Source organism: Dama dama, chromosome 4, assembly GCF_033118175.1.
Source record: "Dama dama isolate Ldn47 chromosome 4, ASM3311817v1, whole genome shotgun sequence".
NCBI classification, from domain to species: Eukaryota; Metazoa; Chordata; class Mammalia; order Artiodactyla; family Cervidae; genus Dama; species Dama dama.
The window spans coordinates 7,959,840-7,978,932 of record NC_083684.1 but is presented as its reverse complement, the minus strand read 5'-3'; the positions used below and the strand labels follow the sequence as shown (position 1 = coordinate 7,978,932).

Genomic DNA, 19,093 nt, shown 5'->3' with positions numbered 1-19,093 from the left:
TTCCCATCCTACGCGTGTGCTGGCCTCCCAGAAAATCGCAGCGCGATTCTTCCTCATCCCCAGGGCAGAGCGCGTGTTTCTGATTCTGGGTGGTGCGTCCAGCTGCACTACCACTGCCATGGGGACTGCATCACGGCCTTCAGACCCGAGTTCTTGGATAAATTCCTCACTTTTCCCCCTTTGTTCACTTGTTTTTTAGAGTAAGAGGTTGGTGCCATAGCAATCTCCAATGAAGACTGATGAAATGTTTGTTTTTGTTTTAATTTTAGGTAACATTTGCAGATTTTTAGATTTACATCAGACTATCACAGTCTTTGTTTTAGATACTAAGTTCCCACAATTTAGAAAAGTGGGAGTTTTCCTTTTGAAGTTGCTTCCTTTGTCCAATTAACAGGTGCCCACTATCTTTGGGGGCTTCCTTCTGACACAAGGAAGTGCTCCACACATCTGGAACATTCTTGCTTCAGATTGGAATAAGCCATTTCTCTCAGGATTCTTATTTTTTTTAAGGGAAATGGTATTTAGAGACCACAATAGGCATGGGTATATTAAACTGTACATGTATCTTAAAATTGTAAAGGGTTTAACATAAAGGGTAAAAATTTTTAAGGATATATGATGAAAGGAAACTGCTTTTCACTTAGTAAATGCTCAGTAACTATTTGAGTGAGTGGTTTAGGAAAGTGAATGAACGGCTGGCTGATGACTGTATATTTAAACCACCTAGTCATTTTCTTCCAACGGAAATAGGGTAGCTAAAGAAGCTTCCATTATGCCTAGGCCTTAAACTCCTCTCTCATTTTTATTAGAACGGTGTGTTGCTGAGAACTGTCCTGGACCCTGTCACTGGGGACCTGTCTGACACCCGCACTAGGTACCTGGGGTCCCGTCCTGTGAAACTCTTTCGTGTCCGGATGCAAGGCCAGGAGGCAGTAAGTAATGAAAGGGGCAGTAAGTTTTTGGATATTAGTGGCATCAACTGAGCCCTGTGGCATAAATCTTGCTGTCATTAATTCACAAGTGTTGTAGTTAGTTAGTTGGACATTAACTTTATCTTGATTCAGTTCCTTCATGCAGTAAATCTTGAGTCCTTTAATCTAGAGCTTCTTAACTGAGGTTCCATGGCACTGTGCCATGATTAAGTTATAGGTGCGTTAGAATATCGATCCCTTCAGCCCTGAGGCTGAGCAAATGGAGTGAACTGAGAGTTAGCTGGAAACCTCCCATGTAGGATACCACTACCTAGGAGTAAACTGGTATAGGTATTGTGACTTACTGTGCAATGTGAAAGAGGCCAGGAAACATTGTATTCTTTTGTAGTTAAGAATGTCAGTGTTGCTGAGGGACCTGCCGCTTCTTTACTTGTTACTGCAGTTGAATCCTTGCAGCTCTCTAGCTTTGTGTTGGTATTCTCATTTTACACACATGGAGCCCGGGATCGGAGATTGAGTGATTGCTGGCTAGGAGCCAGCACTTGTAGCAAATGCTGTACTGACCCTTCTGTAGACCTCTCTTTCTTAAGGTAGCCTTTTATTTCTAAAATGCCTTGGGGTATTTCACACGCTGAAATCTGGGGACAGAGTAATTGGGTTAGTACATCATGTTTGTTTGGGCTTTTCCCAAGCTTATTGGAGATGTTTTTCTTTCCTCAGGTGCTGGCCATGTCAAGCCGCTCATGGTTGAGCTATTCTTACCAGTCTCGTTTCCATCTCACTCCCCTGTCTTATGAGACCCTGGAATTTGCCTCTGGCTTCGCCTCTGAACAGTGCCCTGAGGGCATTGTGGCCATCTCCACCAATACCCTGAGGTGAGAGGGTCCCACGGCTGAAGCCCCATGAGAGGCTGGCACAGAGCCGACTCTGCCCTGGGCCTGGTGTGTTGTAATTGAAACCTTCATTGACTCAGGATTTGAGTACCTGGTAGCCAAGTTTCGGTGTGTGGGAGTTTTAGCTTCTGTTAAGACTTTGGGACCATGTTTTCATATTTGGCAATGTAGTTCAGTCTCTGAGATGTAAGATTCTTGTTTTCCAGGGCCATGCTGTTGAATTAGTGTTAGAGCAGGCATTGTTGGATCACTGATTGTCTTTTCTCACTGTGTCTTGCATTTGCAGTGTTATATCTTATTTATTAACCTCAAAATTAATTTAGACCTTTTGCTGGTTGACAGATTATTTATACTGATCACATTGGAGTGAGCACTGTCTGTATTGCAAGATGGAAGATAACCTAGTCAGTTTTGACTTTGTCAAATTTTGGTGGTTGGTTTTGTTTTGTTTTCTTTTTTAACTCTTTAATGTCACCAGTGCCATTCACGTGTTCTAGTTACAACTGTTGCTTGTTTACAATGGAACTCTGGCCTCTTGGTATATGAATCACTTATTACTTAGTCAAGTGAACTCCCAGATTTGTTTGCATAAGCTTTCAGAAACTTTATCATCACTGTTCTCTGTTTTTAAGCTTCAGCATCTTTGGCTCCAGCAGACTTGTTCTCCCTGCACACCTCCATGTGTTCCTTCCTGGTTTGTTACCTCTGCACTTGTTCTTGGAATGCTTTTCACACACATCTCTGCCTGTTAAGTCTTAGCCTCATCCATGGGTTCTTTAGTTGTTTTATTGACATGTGCAATTTCCTGGATTCCTATAAATTTTGACAACACCACAGATTTTCAGTTTTTTTTTTTTTTTAAGCATCAGCATTTTCCTCCCAGAAGAAAATCAGGGAAGACTGCATGGTCATGGTACTTACTGTCAGAACCAGTCATTTCCATTGTTGACTATTATGAATAATGTTGCTATGAACACTCGTGTACAAGGGTCTATTTGTGTGTATATTTTCTTTTTTCTTGGGTATATACCTGTAAGAATGGAATTGCTAGTAACTTTAACTTTTTTAGAAACTGCTGCACTGCTTTCTCAAGTGGCTACACCATTTTACATTTTCATCAGTGAGGTATATTGGATTATTGTCTTTTTATTATTGAATTATAAGAGTTCTTTTTATATTCTGTATACAATTGTCTTATCAGATAACATGATTTGCAGATATTTTCTCTTTTTTTTCTTAAGAGAATGACAGTCTTTACTGTTTAGCAGTTGATTTTTTTTTTTTTTTAAACTCACATGTTGGTAAGTTCAGTTCAGTCGCTCAGTCGTATCCGACTCTTGGCGACCCCATGAACCGCAGCATGCCAGGCCTCCCTGTCCATCACCAGCTCCTGGAGGTTACCCAAACTCATGTCCATTGAGTCTCTGATACCATTCAACCATCTCATCCTCTGTCGTCCCCTTCTCTTCCTGCCTTCAATCTTTCCCAACATCAGGATCTTTTCAAATGAGTCAGCTCTTCGCATCAGGTGGCCAAAGTATTGGAGTTTCAGCTTCAACATCAGTCCTCCCAATGAACACCCAGGACTGATCTCCTTTAGGACGGACTGGTTGGATCTCCAACACCATAGTTCAAAAGCATCAATTCTTCGGCGCTCACTTTCTTTATAGTCCAACTCTCACATCCATATGTGACTACTGGAAAAACCATAGCCTTGACTAGATGGACCTTTGTTGACAAAGTAATGTCTCTGCTTTTTTAATATGCTGTCTAGGTTGGTCATAACTTTCCTTCCAAGGAGTAAGCATCTTTTAATTTCATGGCTGCAGTCACCATCTGCAGTGATTTTGGAGCCCCCCAAAATAAAGTCAGGCACTGTTTCCACTATTTCTCCATCTATTTACCATGAAGTGATGGGACCGGATGCCATGATCTTAGTTTTCTGAATGTTAAGCTTTAAGCCAACTTTTTTGCTGTCCTCTTTCACTTTCATCAAGAGGCTCTTTAGTTCTTTACTTTACGGTGGTGTCATCTGCATATCTGAGGTTATTGCTATTTCTCCCAGCAATCTTGACTCCAGCTTGTGCTTCCTCCAGCCCAGCGTTTCTCATGATGTATTCTGCATATAAGTTAAATAAGCAGGGTGACAATATACAGCCTTGACGTACTCCTTTTCCTATTTGGAACCAGTCTGTTGTTCCACATCTAGTTCTAACTGTTGCTTCTTGACCTGCATACAGGTTTCTCAAGAGGCAGGTCAGGTGGTCTGGTATTCCCATCTCCTTCAGAATTTTCCACAGTTTATTTTGATCCACACAGTCAAAGGCTTTGGCATAGTCAATAAAGCAGAAATAGATGTTTTTCTGGAACTCTCTTGTTTTTTCGATGATCCAGCAAATGTTGGCAATTTGATCTCTGGCTCCTCTGCCTTTTCTAAAACTAGCTTGAACATCTGGAAGTTCATGGTTCACATATTGCTGAAGCCTGGCTTGGAGAATTTTGAGCATTACTTTACTAGCGTGTGAGATGAGTGCAATTGTGCAGTAGTTTGAGCATTCCTTGGCATTGCCTTTCTTAGGGATTGGGATGAAAACTGACCTTTTCCAGTCCTGTGGCCACTTTTGAGTTTTCCAAATTTGCTGACAAATTGAGTGCAGCACTTTCACAGCATCATCTTTTAGGATTTGAAATAGCTCAACTGGAATTCCATCACCTCCACTAGCTTTGTTCGTAGTGATGCTTTCTAGGCCCACTTGCCTTTGCATTCCAGGATGTCTGCCTCTAGGTGAGTGATCACACCATCATGATAATCTGGGTCATAAAGATCTTTTTTATAGAGTTCTTCCGTGTATTCTTGCCATCTCTTCTTAATATCTTCTGCTTCTGTTAGGTCCATACCATTTCTGTCCTTTATCGAGCCCATCTTTGCATGAAATGTTCCCTTGGTATCTCTAATTTTCTTGAAGAGATCTCTAGTCTTTCCTATTGTATTGTTTTCCTCTATTTCTTTGCACTGATCACAGAGGAAGGCTTTCTTATCTCCTGGCTATTCTTTGGAACTCTGCGTTCAAATAGATATATCTTTCCTTTTCTCCTTTGCTTTTCACTTCTCCTTTTCACAGCTATTTGTAAGGCCTCCTCAGTTAGCCGTTTTGCTTTTTTGCATTTCTTTTTCTTGGGGATGGTCTTGATCCCTGTCTCCTGTACAGTGTCACTGACCTCTGTCCATAGTTCATCAGGCACTCTGGCTGTCAGATCTAGTCCCTTAAGTCTGTTTCTCACTTTCCCTGTATAATCATAAGGGATTTGATTTAGGTCATAGCTGAATGGTCTAGTGGTTTTCCCCACTTTCTTCAATTTAAGTCTGAATTTGGTGAAGTATTTGATTTATGTCTGCAAAGAAATGAACCTTGCTCATTACTCCCTCATAGTATTTTGGATATTTATGGGAGTAGAGTGTTGTTGAGTTGCTAAGTCGTGTCCAACTCTTTTGTGACCCCATGGACTGCCAGACTCCTCTGTCCATGGGATTTCCCAGGCAAGAATATTAGAGTGGATTGTCATTTCCTTCTCCAGGCAATCTTCCTGACCACAGGGTTCAAACCCATGTCTCTTGTATTGGTAGGTGGGTTCTTTACCACTGACCTACCAGGTAAGCCCTGGAATGTTGCTAATCATTGTCTTGTAGAAAATGTTCTGGTTTTTGTAATGTACTCTTTTTAAATGATTCTTAATTAGCTGTTTTTTTTTTCTTTCAGCACTTTGAAGTGTCTATATTTTTAAGAGCATCTGAGTTCTGCCTATTTTGCACATAATTTGACTTATGAATATTTCTTTCTGCTTGACAGAGGTTGTAGATCTCATACTTACCATCTCTTTCTGCATTGTGTGGGTTTCCTAAAGCCTACGTGATTTTCATTCAGGATGGCATTCACTTTATTTTATGAAACACTGTCACACAAGTAATCACATATATTCGGGTAATTGCAGTGCAAGAAGAGATTTTAACTTTTCACTATCACGTTATCATTGGAGGGATAAAACAGATCTTTGAGGGTTCTAATGTAAATTTTACTGGGGGAAACTGGAATCACTGTGAACAGTGATGGGCTGTTGCTGAAGTAAAAGGCCCTTCCCAGATCTCCTGTCTCTTGTGCATAGTCTTCTAGATGAGAAGGGTATTGTTTTATATTCCCCAATGCTGATATTAGAGCTGTGACTGCTTGCTGACCCTTTCAACACCAGTTTCTTGGTCCTGAGTGGGTGACCTATTAACTCCTTGCCTTTTGCCATAGGATTTTGGCATTGGAGAAGCTGGGTGCTGTCTTCAATCAAGTAGCCTTTCCACTGCAGTACACACCCAGGAAATTTGTTATCCACCCTGAAAGTAACAACCTTATCATCATTGAGACTGACCACAATGCCTACACTGAGGCCACTAAAGCTCAGAGGAAGCAGCAGATGGCAGAGGTAATGCAGTTGACCTTCAGGGTTCAATAAAAAGGCAGTCTTGTGAAACCATGTTTAAACCTCTGTAATTGATGTCTAATGCCTTTGTTATATTTAAAGATCCAGAGTCTTTTCAGGTCCTTCAAACAGAGTCCTTTGCCACAGTCCTTTGTTTTTCAGGGGCTTTCTTGTGACTTAGGACTGAAATGTTGACCTGGATTTATTTAATATTGAGCTGAATAAATACTGGAACAGTATTTATTCTTCTCTGGAACAGTTCTCTCCTGGAACTTCCAAAATAGCCTGTGTTATATCTTTCCTGGATTTGGGCCCAAAGAAGACAGCTTTTGTATTCTTCACAACACCATCTCCTTCCAGAAATTATTTCTCAGCAAAAAATAGTCCCCACTATGTAAAACTGTATCTGGCCCAGAAGAGAGGAAGTAATCAGTCTTCATCTTCACGTTTCTCAAGTGTTCACCACAGCTGATGATTTTAGTTTCCCCTTAGTTATCTTTTCCTCTTCCCCTTATTTGTACGCCTCTCCCTTTGATCTTCATTTAGGGGAATAATGATTTTGGTGGACAGACGTTGCTGTTTTGTGTATTGCGAACACCCCCTGGAGGTGTTCTTGTTTATCCACTTCTCACCCAGCACCCACCTCTGAACGCACCAACTCTTCTTGCTTCTTTGGATTTAGGAAATGGTAGAAGCAGCAGGGGAGGATGAGCGAGAGCTGGCCGCAGAGATGGCAGCAGCATTCCTCAATGAAAACCTCCCCGAGTCCATTTTTGGGGCTCCTAAGGCTGGCAATGGGCAGTGGGCCTCTGTGATCCGAGTGATGAATCCTATTCAGGGGAACACATTGGACCTTGTCCAGCTGGAACAGAATGAAGCCGCTTTTAGGTAAGGGGCCCTGACCATGCAGGGTTTTGAAGACTGGAATGGGAATTCCCTGGGCTGTGCCTAATGCCTGACTCCTGATTCTTTCTTTGAAAATGCAGCGTGGCTGTGTGCAGGTTCTCCAACACTGGTGATGACTGGTATGTGCTGGTGGGCGTGGCCAAAGACCTGATACTGAACCCCCGATCTGTCGCTGGGGGCTTTGTCTATACCTACAAGCTCGTGAACAATGGGGAAAAGCTGGAGTTTTTGCACAAGGTAGGAACCAGACAGTGGCTTTCCTGGATCTTAAGTCCTACTTGTTGTTTAGTCTCTAAGTTGTGTCCAACTCTTGCGACCCCACGGACTGCAGCCCACCAGGCTCCTCTATCCATGGGTTTTTCCAGGCAAGAATACTGGAGTAGGTAGTCATTTCCTTTTCCAGGGGATCTTTCCGACCAAAAGATTGAACCCGCGTTTCCACATTGGCAGGCAGACTCTCTACCATTGAGCCACCTGGGAAGCCCCTAAGTCCTTTAGACTTAACCAGTTTTGTATCAGTCGTGGATCAGGTCTTTCTGACCCATCTCTTAGTGGCACGTGAAAAATGCTCCAGTGACACGCCACTGCCTGCTGGTCCCACTGGAGGCCTGTATGCTAACCACCCTCTAAGGGGAATAGATGCATAATGAATGAGCCCCGTATTTTCTTGGCTTACTAAGTAGGCAGCCATTTGTGACCAGAATTCAGCAGTTCTACAGAATTAAGGTCATGTTATATATATATATAATTTTTTTTTTTTTTTTTAAGCATTCTTCATCTCTCTTCTACACTGACAGCACATGAATGTGATTTCTCTTGGCCTTCCACAAGGGGCATGTTACTATAGGAAATAACTGTTTCACAGAGCCGCCTTTGTGCTAAAGTCACTGCATCTCCTTTACTTGTCTCTAGCACTCTTTTCCTCTCCCTCCACATGCCCCAGTCACTTCTCTGATACTGAGGCTTCACTTTGAGTTAATGGTGCCACTTCAGTTAGCATCGGCTCTGGGGCAGTGTTCATCAGGTACCAGGACTTCTTTTCACCTGTGGCATTCATTGATCCACTTGCCAAAAGGGAGTGTTTCTGATCTGTTTACCCAAACACCTGGTTTTACAGGGACTGTTCGTTATATGTGTGGGTTTATTTTCTCTGATGAGCCAAAGAAGGCCTCTCATTGTCTGTCTTCCTGACAGATGCCTGTAAAGTCGTTTGGGGTTGAGGGCGTGTAGCTGTATGTGTTGAAAGCAGCCGCATCACCTGTTTTTCCTCTCACAGACTCCAGTGGAAGAGGTCCCTGCTGCTATTGCCCCATTCCAAGGGAGAGTGTTGATTGGTGTTGGAAAACTTCTGCGAGTCTATGACCTCGGAAAGAAGAAGTTACTCCGCAAGTGTGAGAACAAGGTAAATATGCTGGTGGAGGGTCCAGATCTAGCTTGTGAGGAAGGAGACCCAAGCAGGGTGATGGACAGCAGCTGTTAGAATCGTGTCTTTATCTGGACTGTCTTTGTCTTCCTGGGCTAACAGTTAGGCTCTTGAGAAGGGGAAGAGTAGGTAGGTTTCTTGACTTCTTTACTTCGAGAGCCAGATTTCTATCCTGCTTGTGTCTGTAAGGAGTTAAACTGACAATTAAGCATATTTTCCCACCATGTTAAAACCAGTCAGCTCTTTTTCCCACCTTCTAGGAAGTTCTTGCTGACTGCTGTTCTTTGGTGTGTGCCATTCTTTAGACCCTATCTATGTTGCAGTCAGGGTAACCTGGACTTTTCCTGTTGATTCTGCACCCCAGGGTTATACCTTGCTGTCCTTGTTTTTCCCAGCATATCGCCAACTACATCTCTGGGATCCAGACAATTGGACACAGGGTAATTGTATCTGATGTCCAAGAAAGTTTCATCTGGGTTCGCTACAAGCGTAATGAGAACCAGCTCATCATCTTTGCTGATGATACCTACCCCCGATGGGTGACCACAGCTAGCCTGCTTGACTATGATACTGTGGCTGGGGCAGACAAGTTTGGCAACATTTGTGTGGTAAGTTGATTTTTACTTGGGTTATAGTGCTGTATGAAAAAAGTGGCCCAATTTGTGGTAATACTGTAATCTCTAATTTGGAAAGTAAAAATGGGTGTAACATGCTTTTAGCTTCCTCTGCCCCCATCCTGCTGTTCACTGCCTTCTTCCCCATGCCAAGTGACTTAATAATGATAGATTGAGTTTGAACTCAGGACTAAGACTCTCACTCTTTGCCAGAATTTGGGGCTCTCTTTGTATTTTATTTTTCAGTTGGAAGAAGATTGCTTTACAGTGTTGTGTTGGTTTCTGCCGCACCAGCAAATCGCCGTAATTAAACATGTTGTCTTCTCCCTCTCAAGCGTCTCTCCTCACCCTTGGCTTATCTTTTAAAGCCCAGTCTGGATTTTCTTGAATAGCTCTTGAGTTTCTCACTCACTGGACAGCAGAACAGGTGCTGGCTCAGGTCTGCCAAATGCAGTGCCCCCAGGTTTGCTTGCAGGGACCTGGGGCAGACGTGCTGCTTGGTGACCAAGGTCAGTGAGTGAGAACCCAGCTCTCTGATTTGTCTCTCTTCATTTTAGGTGCGGCTCCCACCCAACACCAATGATGAAGTGGACGAGGATCCCACTGGAAACAAAGCCCTGTGGGATCGGGGCTTGCTCAACGGGGCCTCTCAGAAGGTAGGCTTGCGGAAGCGGCCCCAAGGAGGGGCATCAGGACCTTCACCAAAGAAGCATTTCTTTAGTGTTTCGTCCACAGTGCACGTGACTGTGTGCATGGTGGCTTTGACACAAGATAACCAAGCGACTACCGTGTTCTCGTGATAGAACAGATTCTTCTGAGACATTTTAGCATTGTGAATCTCTTCCGCACATAGTGGGCTCCTTGGAAACTGTGGTTGCACAGGCTCCCTCAGGACACTAACCAGCTCTTTCTTCAGTGTGTCCTGGGCTTTCCTCTTCTGTAGGTGTCTTCTTTTGTAGCTCTGAACTTTAAAAATAGATCCATTTTACTTTAGAAGACAAGCCTATAGATTGCAGTTTTTTAAACTTTCCTTGTTTCTTCCTTTTTTGCAAACTTGATATTTAACAAAAATGTTTTTCAGTTATAAATCAGAAATTATCTACTTTCAGCATGTTTGTGAAGGTATTAAACTCTATGCTAAGAACATTTCAAAGTATGTTTAAATTTTAATAATTTATGAATTTATCAAGGTGGTGAAATGTGCCCTTTGGAAGTGCAGTTTGCTCTTGGGAATCTGGAACAGTCTTCTGAGGGCACACATAGTGACTAGTCTGGTTTTAACTTGCAGGCAGAAGTGATAATGAACTATCATGTGGGCGAAACAGTACTTTCCTTACAGAAGACCACGCTGATCCCTGGAGGCTCAGAATCGCTTGTCTACACCACTTTGTCAGGAGGCATTGGCATCCTTGTCCCATTCACATCCCATGAGGTAACATCTTCCACACTCCTCTGGCTTTTCATTCTTTGAGTTGTTCCTTAGTGTTAAATCGGCCTAAGAGGGCAGTCCAGTTTGTGTTCATATGCAACTAGGAGTGTTGTGGAATTTTTGTAAGGTGACAGGAGTATCTAGGAGAAAGGAATCTTGACTTTTTCCCTTGGGGAAAGCCATTGATGTTTATATGCCAGGGTTTGGTTCAGTTTTCTGATGTGACTATAGGATAGTCAGGGGTGGAAGCCCCAGAGCCACACCAGATGGGCTGGTGTGGACTGGGTACTTAATGCTTCCTAGGGTCAAGTCTGGGATTGGCTAAATTTGGTTTATGTAGTTGTAGCCAAGGAAGATGGGATTAGGAATCTGACTTCACAAACCACTCTTTGCATATGGTGTTTTCTCTCATATTCTGCAAATACAAAGGGGTTTTCATTTAGGTTTTAGCTATCTTGGTGTAGTAGGAAACCTGAGGAACAGTTACTTCACATCTGCTTGGGTGGTAAAAATCAATGGCCTATCTGCTCACTGTGCCTTTGGAAAAACCATAGACTAGTAGTTGAAATCTTTTTTCTTTAGTGATTGATCCTTTGTTTTTTTCCGCCAGGACCATGACTTCTTCCAGCATGTGGAAATGCACCTCCGGTCCGAGCACCCCCCTCTCTGTGGGCGAGACCACCTCAGCTTTCGTTCCTACTATTTCCCTGTTAAGGTAGGTCTTTCTTGGAAACTCGGGTTGGAAAGGGGGATTCTCAGCCCATTTAACTAGTCTTATCTTTGGGCCTCCCACCCTTAAAAATCAGCAGAGTCTTGAATGAAGGAGCATTGGGGGGATGGATTTATGGAGGCAGTAATGGGGGAAGAATAGTTAGTGATATTCAGAGACCTCTTCCCTCAGGACAGACCATAGCCAGAGAAAAGCTTTCACCCAGTTTTCCTCAGGCAATTTTGAATAGTGTTCCTGGCACTATAACTGGAGTTCAGATATCTGAGGGAGAAAAAAACCTTTCCTGGCAGTTGCTGCTTTAGCATGTGCCATTTTCTTTGGGCATCTCACCTTTTTCTTTCTTTCCCGTCTTTCCATGTCTTAGAATGTGATTGATGGAGATCTCTGTGAACAGTTCAACTCCATGGAGCCCAACAAACAAAAGAATGTCTCTGAAGAACTGGACCGAACCCCACCTGAGGTGTCCAAGAAGCTTGAGGACATCCGGACTCGCTATGCCTTCTGAGCTCTTCCTTTTCCTGTGGGGCTTATCAGAGACTTTATTTCCCTCACCATGGGGCTGTGAATCTCTGTGACAGAAGAAGGGTGGTGATAATTAAGACTTTGTAATGTTAAAGCTAGTAGCTCTTCCCCATCCACTCTTTTCCAGGAGCGACAGGTTTCCCCTAACATTGGCACCGAGATTTGTACCCTTCTCCTTGCCTGGTACATAATCCATTGCCCCCAGGTTCTGGTGTGGAATACAGTGTCCCTTTTCCCAAAGCTTTCTTGCATTGATATTTTTGGCTATCCTGCCTACTTTTGTACACACCTTTAATTTTTAACTGGTTTACCTGTAAATACAGTTTTGTATGATGTTGTCTTTGTGGGGCCTAGCTGAGGTGGGGCCCAGGTTGGTTATAGTACAGCTCCGGAGTTCTACCACTTTGGAACCTAACCAGGAATACAAACCTAGCTTTTGAGGTGGCTGGCGTCCGTGTGTCTTTTCTGGGGGTGAGAATTTAGGTGGAAGATTGAGCCTTGAGTTGGAAAATAGTATCCTGCTTCCAACCAACTTGGACTTCTGCCACCCTATGGCCTCGCACTCCCAGCTCTGTGCCGGCCTAGTCTTTGCTGTGATGCAGATGAAGCGTGGACTCTAATGATATGTTGTCGTCCATACCTCTTCCCATTGGATTAGTGAGGAAGGGTGGCTGATGTCTTCTTCCCTGTTTTGCCTCCCTTCTACTTTGAGGTTGTAGAGTGAAGGATTTGGTCTGAATTCCAGCTGCCTCATCTCTTAGTAGATGCTCCTTTTACTTCCACAGTCCTTGAAATAATCATTTGCCATCTGTCTACTGGGAAGGATCAGTAAGTACAGAAGAACCTGCCCTTGGGAATAATCAGTACATGTGGTCACTTTTAAAAGAAAGGCACATGGGTAATGGGCTGGAGAGGGGCTGTCTTCAGCATAGCTCCGGAAGGCCCTCAGAGTATGCGGAGTTGTGGCTGGAAGTGACCCAGACTCAAATGTTCCAGCTCACACTTAAGAATTCCGCTGTCAAGCCTTCCCCTGTCGAGCTGTGTGGGAAGCCTTAACATTCTGGGCAGTCCCTTAACTTCACTGAGGCCCAAGTCAGATTCTTTCCGAGTGCTTCATAGAGTAATACGCTTCTCTGTGTGTGTGCTCAGTACTTCAACTGGACAGAACTTTGGGGCAGGCACGGGTGAGAGTCAGGAGTGAACGTGGTTCGGTAGAATCTTTGACCTCCAACAGCTGACATTCCACAGTGCAGTGTCCCTGATGCCGTCCCTGGAACGGTATCTCTTCAGTCATAGCTTGATACGAGGTTGGTCAGTAGAGACCTCATTTTGCCAGGCATTGAATCCCTAGCGGACACTTTTCTTTCTCACTTAGCTCATGGGTATGCTTAGAAGACCATACTCTGGAATTACATTTGTATAGCCTGATTCTAGGGCTCATTTTCCCCGTGGCCCCCACCCATTCCATGTCATCTATCAGACTATGGCATTGATGTGCCGTAATATGGGAGACGGCATAGATGTTTGAGCAGTAGCTCCTTGTTCCCAGCCTCTCTCCTCTTCGTACAATAGTAGGCAGTTATGTAAGAAAGGAAATGTTTTTTTTCCCCAAACTTTAAACTCCTTATTTTGTATTGGTATAGCCAGTTAACAGTGATAGTTTCAGGTGAATAGCAAAGGGACTTAACCATACATATTCATGTATCCATTCTCCGCCAAACTCCCCTCCCATCCAGGCTGGCACATAACACTGAACAGCGTTCCAAGGAAAGGAAAACTTGATCTCTATAGAATCAGGAATTAACCACCCTTTTGTTGTTGTTGTTCTGACCAGGTAGACATGGGTTTATTGGTCCAGCCCAGGGGAGGGAGAAACCACATATCACTTAGGGACACTGCAGGCTATGCAAGACAACAGGGGGATTGCACTCAGGAACCCAGTAAACAACGGGGCTTTGGGAGGCTTTGGAATATCAGCAAAGGGGAATTCCTAATTCCTTTGGGAAGGTGTGATTGGCTTGTTGGAATAAACCCACAGACTGCTCCCCAGAGGTGGGCATGAAAACAGTGGGGAGGGAAACTTGGGATTCGGCCATTTGAAGCCCTTCTGATTTTATAGCATATGATAACTGAACCTTAATTTTAGATCTTATACAACAACTGGGAATGTATATGGTCATGTGATTACTGCCCCACCTGAGAGCTACCCGTAGGTCAGGCAAGGGTGAATTTCACACTGGATCATCCTGTGCTTCCAGTGTTCTCCAAGGTTCTCTTTTGTTCCCAGGGAAGATGGTACATGCTCAGTGGAATTGTCAGAGAAATATGGGTGTGTATTGGAAACTGTTATATGATAGATGACAGCAGATTATGAGCTAATATTCTGAGCATTGTGCTAAGCACGTGAGAAATTCTCAGGGCTTGCTCAGCTGAACTTAACATTCTAGTAGGGGAGAAGAAGCCTACACATGTGAAGTAAGCAGGCAACGTGTTTGATCTGGTCAGGCCAAATAACTGCCGAGTGAGCTTGGGCAAGCAATTTCTCTTTTAACTGGAAGTTCTGTCTTTTGACCTCTTTGTCATAGTGTCCTGTCCCCCCATTCTCCCCTCCACTCCTTCCCTCACAAGTCTGACCTTTTTCTATAAGTTTTGTTATTTGGTTTTTTTAAGATTCTGTATAAAAGTGAACTTACAGGGTAATTTGTCGTCTTGTGTCTGGCTTATTTCACTTGAGCATAATGCCCTCAAGATTTATCCAATCCTGCAAATGGCAGGATTTCCTTCTTTATGACTGAGTAGTATTTTACTATACATCCACATACACCACATTTTCAAGTTTTTGAGAGTTCTCTGTACTGTACCAGTGGCTGTACCACTGTATGATAGTGGCTACACCGGTTTACAGTCCCACCAACAGTGCACGATTCCCCCTTTCCTCACATCCTCAGCACCATTTATCGCTTATTCATGCCGGTTCTAACAGGCGAGAACTGATTTAGCGTATTGTGGTTTGATTTGCATTGAGCATCTTTTCACGTACTTGTTGGCCATTCATGTATCTTATAAAGAAAAAAGCCTGTTCAGGTCCTTTGCCCATTTTTTAGTTGGATTTTTTGTGTTTTTGCTGTTGAGTTCTATGAGTTCTTTATGCTTTTGGATGTTAACCCTTTAGTAGATACCTGGCTTGCAAATAATTTCCCCATTCCATAGGATGTCTTTTACTTTGTTTTTTTTTTTTGCTGTATGATAGTCTAATGGAGTCCCACTTGCTCATCTTTTTGTTTTGCTGCTTGAGTTTTTAGGTTTTGTACCCAGGAATTGTCACCATTGCGCTTCCTCTGCATGTCCATGAGTTTGCTCGTTCTCTGCAAAACAGGACTGTGACAAATGGAATTTTAGGATCACAGACACAAGGAATTAGACTTGAATATGTTGAGACCAGTCTTGTCTAGTTCAGAGTTTCTGCTGTAGGACCTACAGAAAGTTTTTAGTAAGATTTAGTGATTGTATTGCAATCACTACAATTGCAAACTCCATCTGTGTTAAGGGGACCACATCAACTCCTTTGGTTTAGTTGTGTAACCCGGTAAATGGAGAACTCTGCTGTTTTGCAGAACACACATTAGAGACTGCCACGGAACAGAAGGAATGTCACCCCATCAAAGCATTTGCCCTTGGTTATTAGGACTGCTCTTATTCTTCTGCCTTTAAGTCTCTGCAACTTGGGTCTGAAAAAAGGACTCAAAAATTTTTAAGTGCCTCAGCGTTTCCCTGACCTCACGAGTAGAGGTTCCACAGATGTTGTTTCATTTGGAAGATCTTTTGCTAGGAATAGCATTCCTTGGGGGGAGGGGGTTCAAGTTGGACTGTGTGTGGAATGTCAGCTTTTATCTATTTTTTCTTTAAATGTATTGCTAGCAAGACAGCTGCTGGGACTGGAAAAGGCTCTTGAGGTTCACTTACTTAAAGGGAGAGCTCTCATCTCCAGAACCCATGCTGCTCTCACGACTGCAGCCTCTCTCGAGGTTGGTGGGAAGCCAGAAATGTTTGGAGAATTCTGCAGATGAATCAACCTGGCTTTCAGCCTTTTTTTTTTTTTTTTTTTCTTTTTAATTCCTAAATTCTGTTTCTATTCAAAATAGAAATGGCATGTGTTTGCATGAATCATCCACTTGCTCATTTGCATATGTAATATTTTATGTGAATATTTTAAGTTTATTGTACCCTTAAAATATGTTTAACAGCCATATACAGAGCTCTGGTGCTGAAGTGAAATGTTCAAAAAAAGAATGTAGGGATACAGATGACTGGTATATGTAGGTAGGACTCAACACCTCTGTTGTCAGTGGCTGATTTATATTTGGGGATCTGATAACCCCCTGTGTGGACCTTGTATGAAGTCTGAACTGAAGTCAGTGGATGTGGACTCCACAGCACTCAGGAAAATCCCCCTCACCACTCTGCATCAACATAACCAAGAGCTGTTTCTGCAGAGGCTTTGGAAGTCAACATCAAGAGACATGCCTAATCCACTAGAAGATGGGGCTACATTCATTTATTCCACCAGTGTTGCCTGAGCACCTACTGTGTGCCACCTCCTCGAATGTCTACTGCACCCAGGAATCCTTATAACAAAGTAGTTTCTGTCCCTCTGAGTCTGGTGGTGAGGTGAATCTGCCGGCAAGCCTAAGGCCCATGTCTCTAGTTCCTTCAGATAAAACAGGCACAGCCTTGGGACTTCTGGGGGAAATCAGAGACAGCCAAAGATTTTAGCTCAGGCAACCTGTTGCAGTGGTGATATCTGTTTTGCCCCAAATTAGTCTGCTAGGGATGACTGGGCATCTGTCTGTTTCACAATCGTAGTAATCAGACCTGGAAATCACTAGGTGGCTTCCAGGTGACTGAGGGAACATTACTTCTTGTTAAAAATGAAGCAAAGGAGATCAGAACACCAAGTTTGCCCGAGAGGACAAAGCTAAAGAGCCAGCACCACCTCACCCTCTAAATCCAGCAGTTCAGTCAGTACCCAGTCAGGTTTGGCTGTGATCCCTGAGTCAAAGTCACCTCAGTTCCCCACCTCTGTCTTTTAGAGTCTGGTCCTCAAAATTTTATCCCACAGGCCCACCCAGCAGAATTTACCCTTTTCTGTAAAGCAAAATCTCGGAATGAGACCTGCTTTTGATTAGGTCATTTCAAGAGACTTTCAAAGTTAATAATTTGGGGTCATGAGTAAAATGTGTGTGAGCTAGTGTGACGTGATGGTGAAGAGAAATGTCAGCATTCACTGTGAGTCCCTGGGGGTGGGTGCATGTAGTGCTGCAAACAAGGCCCACTGAGGAGTCTCTTGCCTTTAAGGAGTTGACGCTGCAGTCGGAGAGAGGGACTTCGCACAAGTCAGTCTGAAACCAGATCCCATCTGCCACGTGTAAAGTGGGAGTGAAGTCCATAGCAGAACACTGGATGCAGAGTCACATGACCTGGGTTCACCAGTCTCTAAGCTGGGCCTCAGCTTCCTTTCTGTAAAATAAGACCAACCTCTAGGGGTTATCATAGTAACAGTAAAGTACTTTCCACTGAGTTTCTGGGGATCCGAGGAGGTTTGGCCACTGAACTTGGGTCCAAAATCCTTGGGAGACCTGGAGCCACCCCTATCTTGAACTGTATGTGATGCCTTGAAAGAAAGGGTTATTCCTCTAAGCCACAAGGTCCCAGATAGGGCACAGTGGAGTTTTGTCTTCTGCAGGGCCCCAGCCTGTGGCTGTACCCCTGTCACTTCCACCCCATCTGTCCTCCCATGGGCTGCTCGACCGCCCGACTCAGCTGGGCAGAAATTCAGCAAGACCTTGCTGAGGGTGTGGCCACTGTCGTCGCTGTCTTGCAGATGGGAGTAGGGAGTTAGCCGTAGTATTGGGTTGGCCAAAAAGTTGGTTCTGGTTTTTCTGTAACATGGAAAAATCCTAACGAGCTTCTTGGCCAACCCAGTACATTCCAAATGTAGGCATTATTGTCTTACTGGAAGTCCAGGGCCAAACCAGGAATCCGGTTTTGTCAGTCCAATTGAGAAACCATTTCTTGAGAAATTTCTTGAACAAGTACTTGTGCCAAGCACTAACATCCAGAATAAGACACGCTAATATCTAGGCCAGCATTTCCCAAACCAGGTGCTGTGGAATCCTAAATGTTAAATAAGGGACCTCTTAGTGAAGGATCCTGTGCTTGTATCAGGGAAACCTGAAAACTATCTTGGATAGTTTGATGCTTTGAACACAGCCCTTCCCCAATCCCTTGAGGACAATCTCTACTTGTCCACTGGTAGAGAAGCTGAAGGATTCCTTGAAGGAAATTCCGGGTAGTTCAGTGGTTAGGACTTGGCGCTTTCCCTGCCGTGGCCTGGGTTCAATCCTGGCCAGGGAACTAAGATCCTGTAAGGCTCCCTTGGGGAACTGGCCCACCCCTAAGCACTCCAGATATGGTCTGAGTACATCAGGGACCTTGCTCTGAAAACTAGGTAGAGATGGAGCTCACCCTTCAGTGGCCACAGAACTGCAGGCAGAACCGTTCTTGGCTCTCATTCTGACCCAGGCAAAGAGAGCGCTCCTTGTCCTTGGAGATAGGCTTGAGCATCTGCTGTGTCACCAGGAACTCCTACAGATATATGTGCCACACCACGCATTACCCCAGGACAGGCCCGGAGTCATGGACAGAAGGAAGCCCTCTGGCTGTGTGATCTTGGCTTAGATACTTCCTCTCTCTGGGCTCAGGTCTCCATCCGTAGGCTGGGTATTGATTGGTCCTCAACACTGGTGATATTTATCAAAGGCCTTTTCTTCCTCTGAAGTTCGTCCCCCTGTGTACATGTGCAGTCCGGACAGTACCACATCACTACAGTTTTGTTGAGTTTTGTGGAAGGGTTCTTGTCGGAATAAATGTGCTATGGAGAGGAGTTGGCGTGGCCCCCTAAAACAGCCCATCCTGCCTGGGAGCCAAGACTTGGTCTGGGGCCTTCCACCGTTAACTTGCCTGGCGCACTCGGTCAGAAGAGTTCCTGGCTGATCCTCTGGGCTTGTGGCCCCCTCCTACTCCACTCTCCAAGGCAGGCTGGGGCCACGTGGCCCTGCCCCGCCCTTGCTGGCTCCAGTTTCTGAATCAGTTGCAGTGGCCTGCTTTCCCCGCCCTT

The 19,093-nt window shown here is 44.2% G+C and overlaps 1 protein-coding gene across 1 annotated transcript in view; it reads left to right on the top strand.

Moving 5' to 3' along the window:
- Nucleotides 1-12,360, top strand: part of SF3B3 (splicing factor 3b subunit 3) — a 38,706-nt gene extending 26,346 nt beyond the window's left edge. The window contains exons 16-26 of the mRNA XM_061137570.1: nucleotides 810-932; nucleotides 1,653-1,807; nucleotides 6,121-6,295; nucleotides 6,975-7,180; nucleotides 7,279-7,435; nucleotides 8,475-8,600; nucleotides 9,017-9,229; nucleotides 9,793-9,891; nucleotides 10,524-10,667; nucleotides 11,275-11,379; nucleotides 11,759-12,360. Of these exons, the coding sequence (XP_060993553.1) occupies nucleotides 810-932; nucleotides 1,653-1,807; nucleotides 6,121-6,295; nucleotides 6,975-7,180; nucleotides 7,279-7,435; nucleotides 8,475-8,600; nucleotides 9,017-9,229; nucleotides 9,793-9,891; nucleotides 10,524-10,667; nucleotides 11,275-11,379; nucleotides 11,759-11,899 (1,644 nt within the window). The 3' untranslated portion in view covers nucleotides 11,900-12,360. The remainder of the gene's footprint in view (nucleotides 1-809; nucleotides 933-1,652; nucleotides 1,808-6,120; nucleotides 6,296-6,974; nucleotides 7,181-7,278; nucleotides 7,436-8,474; nucleotides 8,601-9,016; nucleotides 9,230-9,792; nucleotides 9,892-10,523; nucleotides 10,668-11,274; nucleotides 11,380-11,758) is intronic.
- Nucleotides 12,361-19,093: the final 6,733 nt, after the last annotated feature.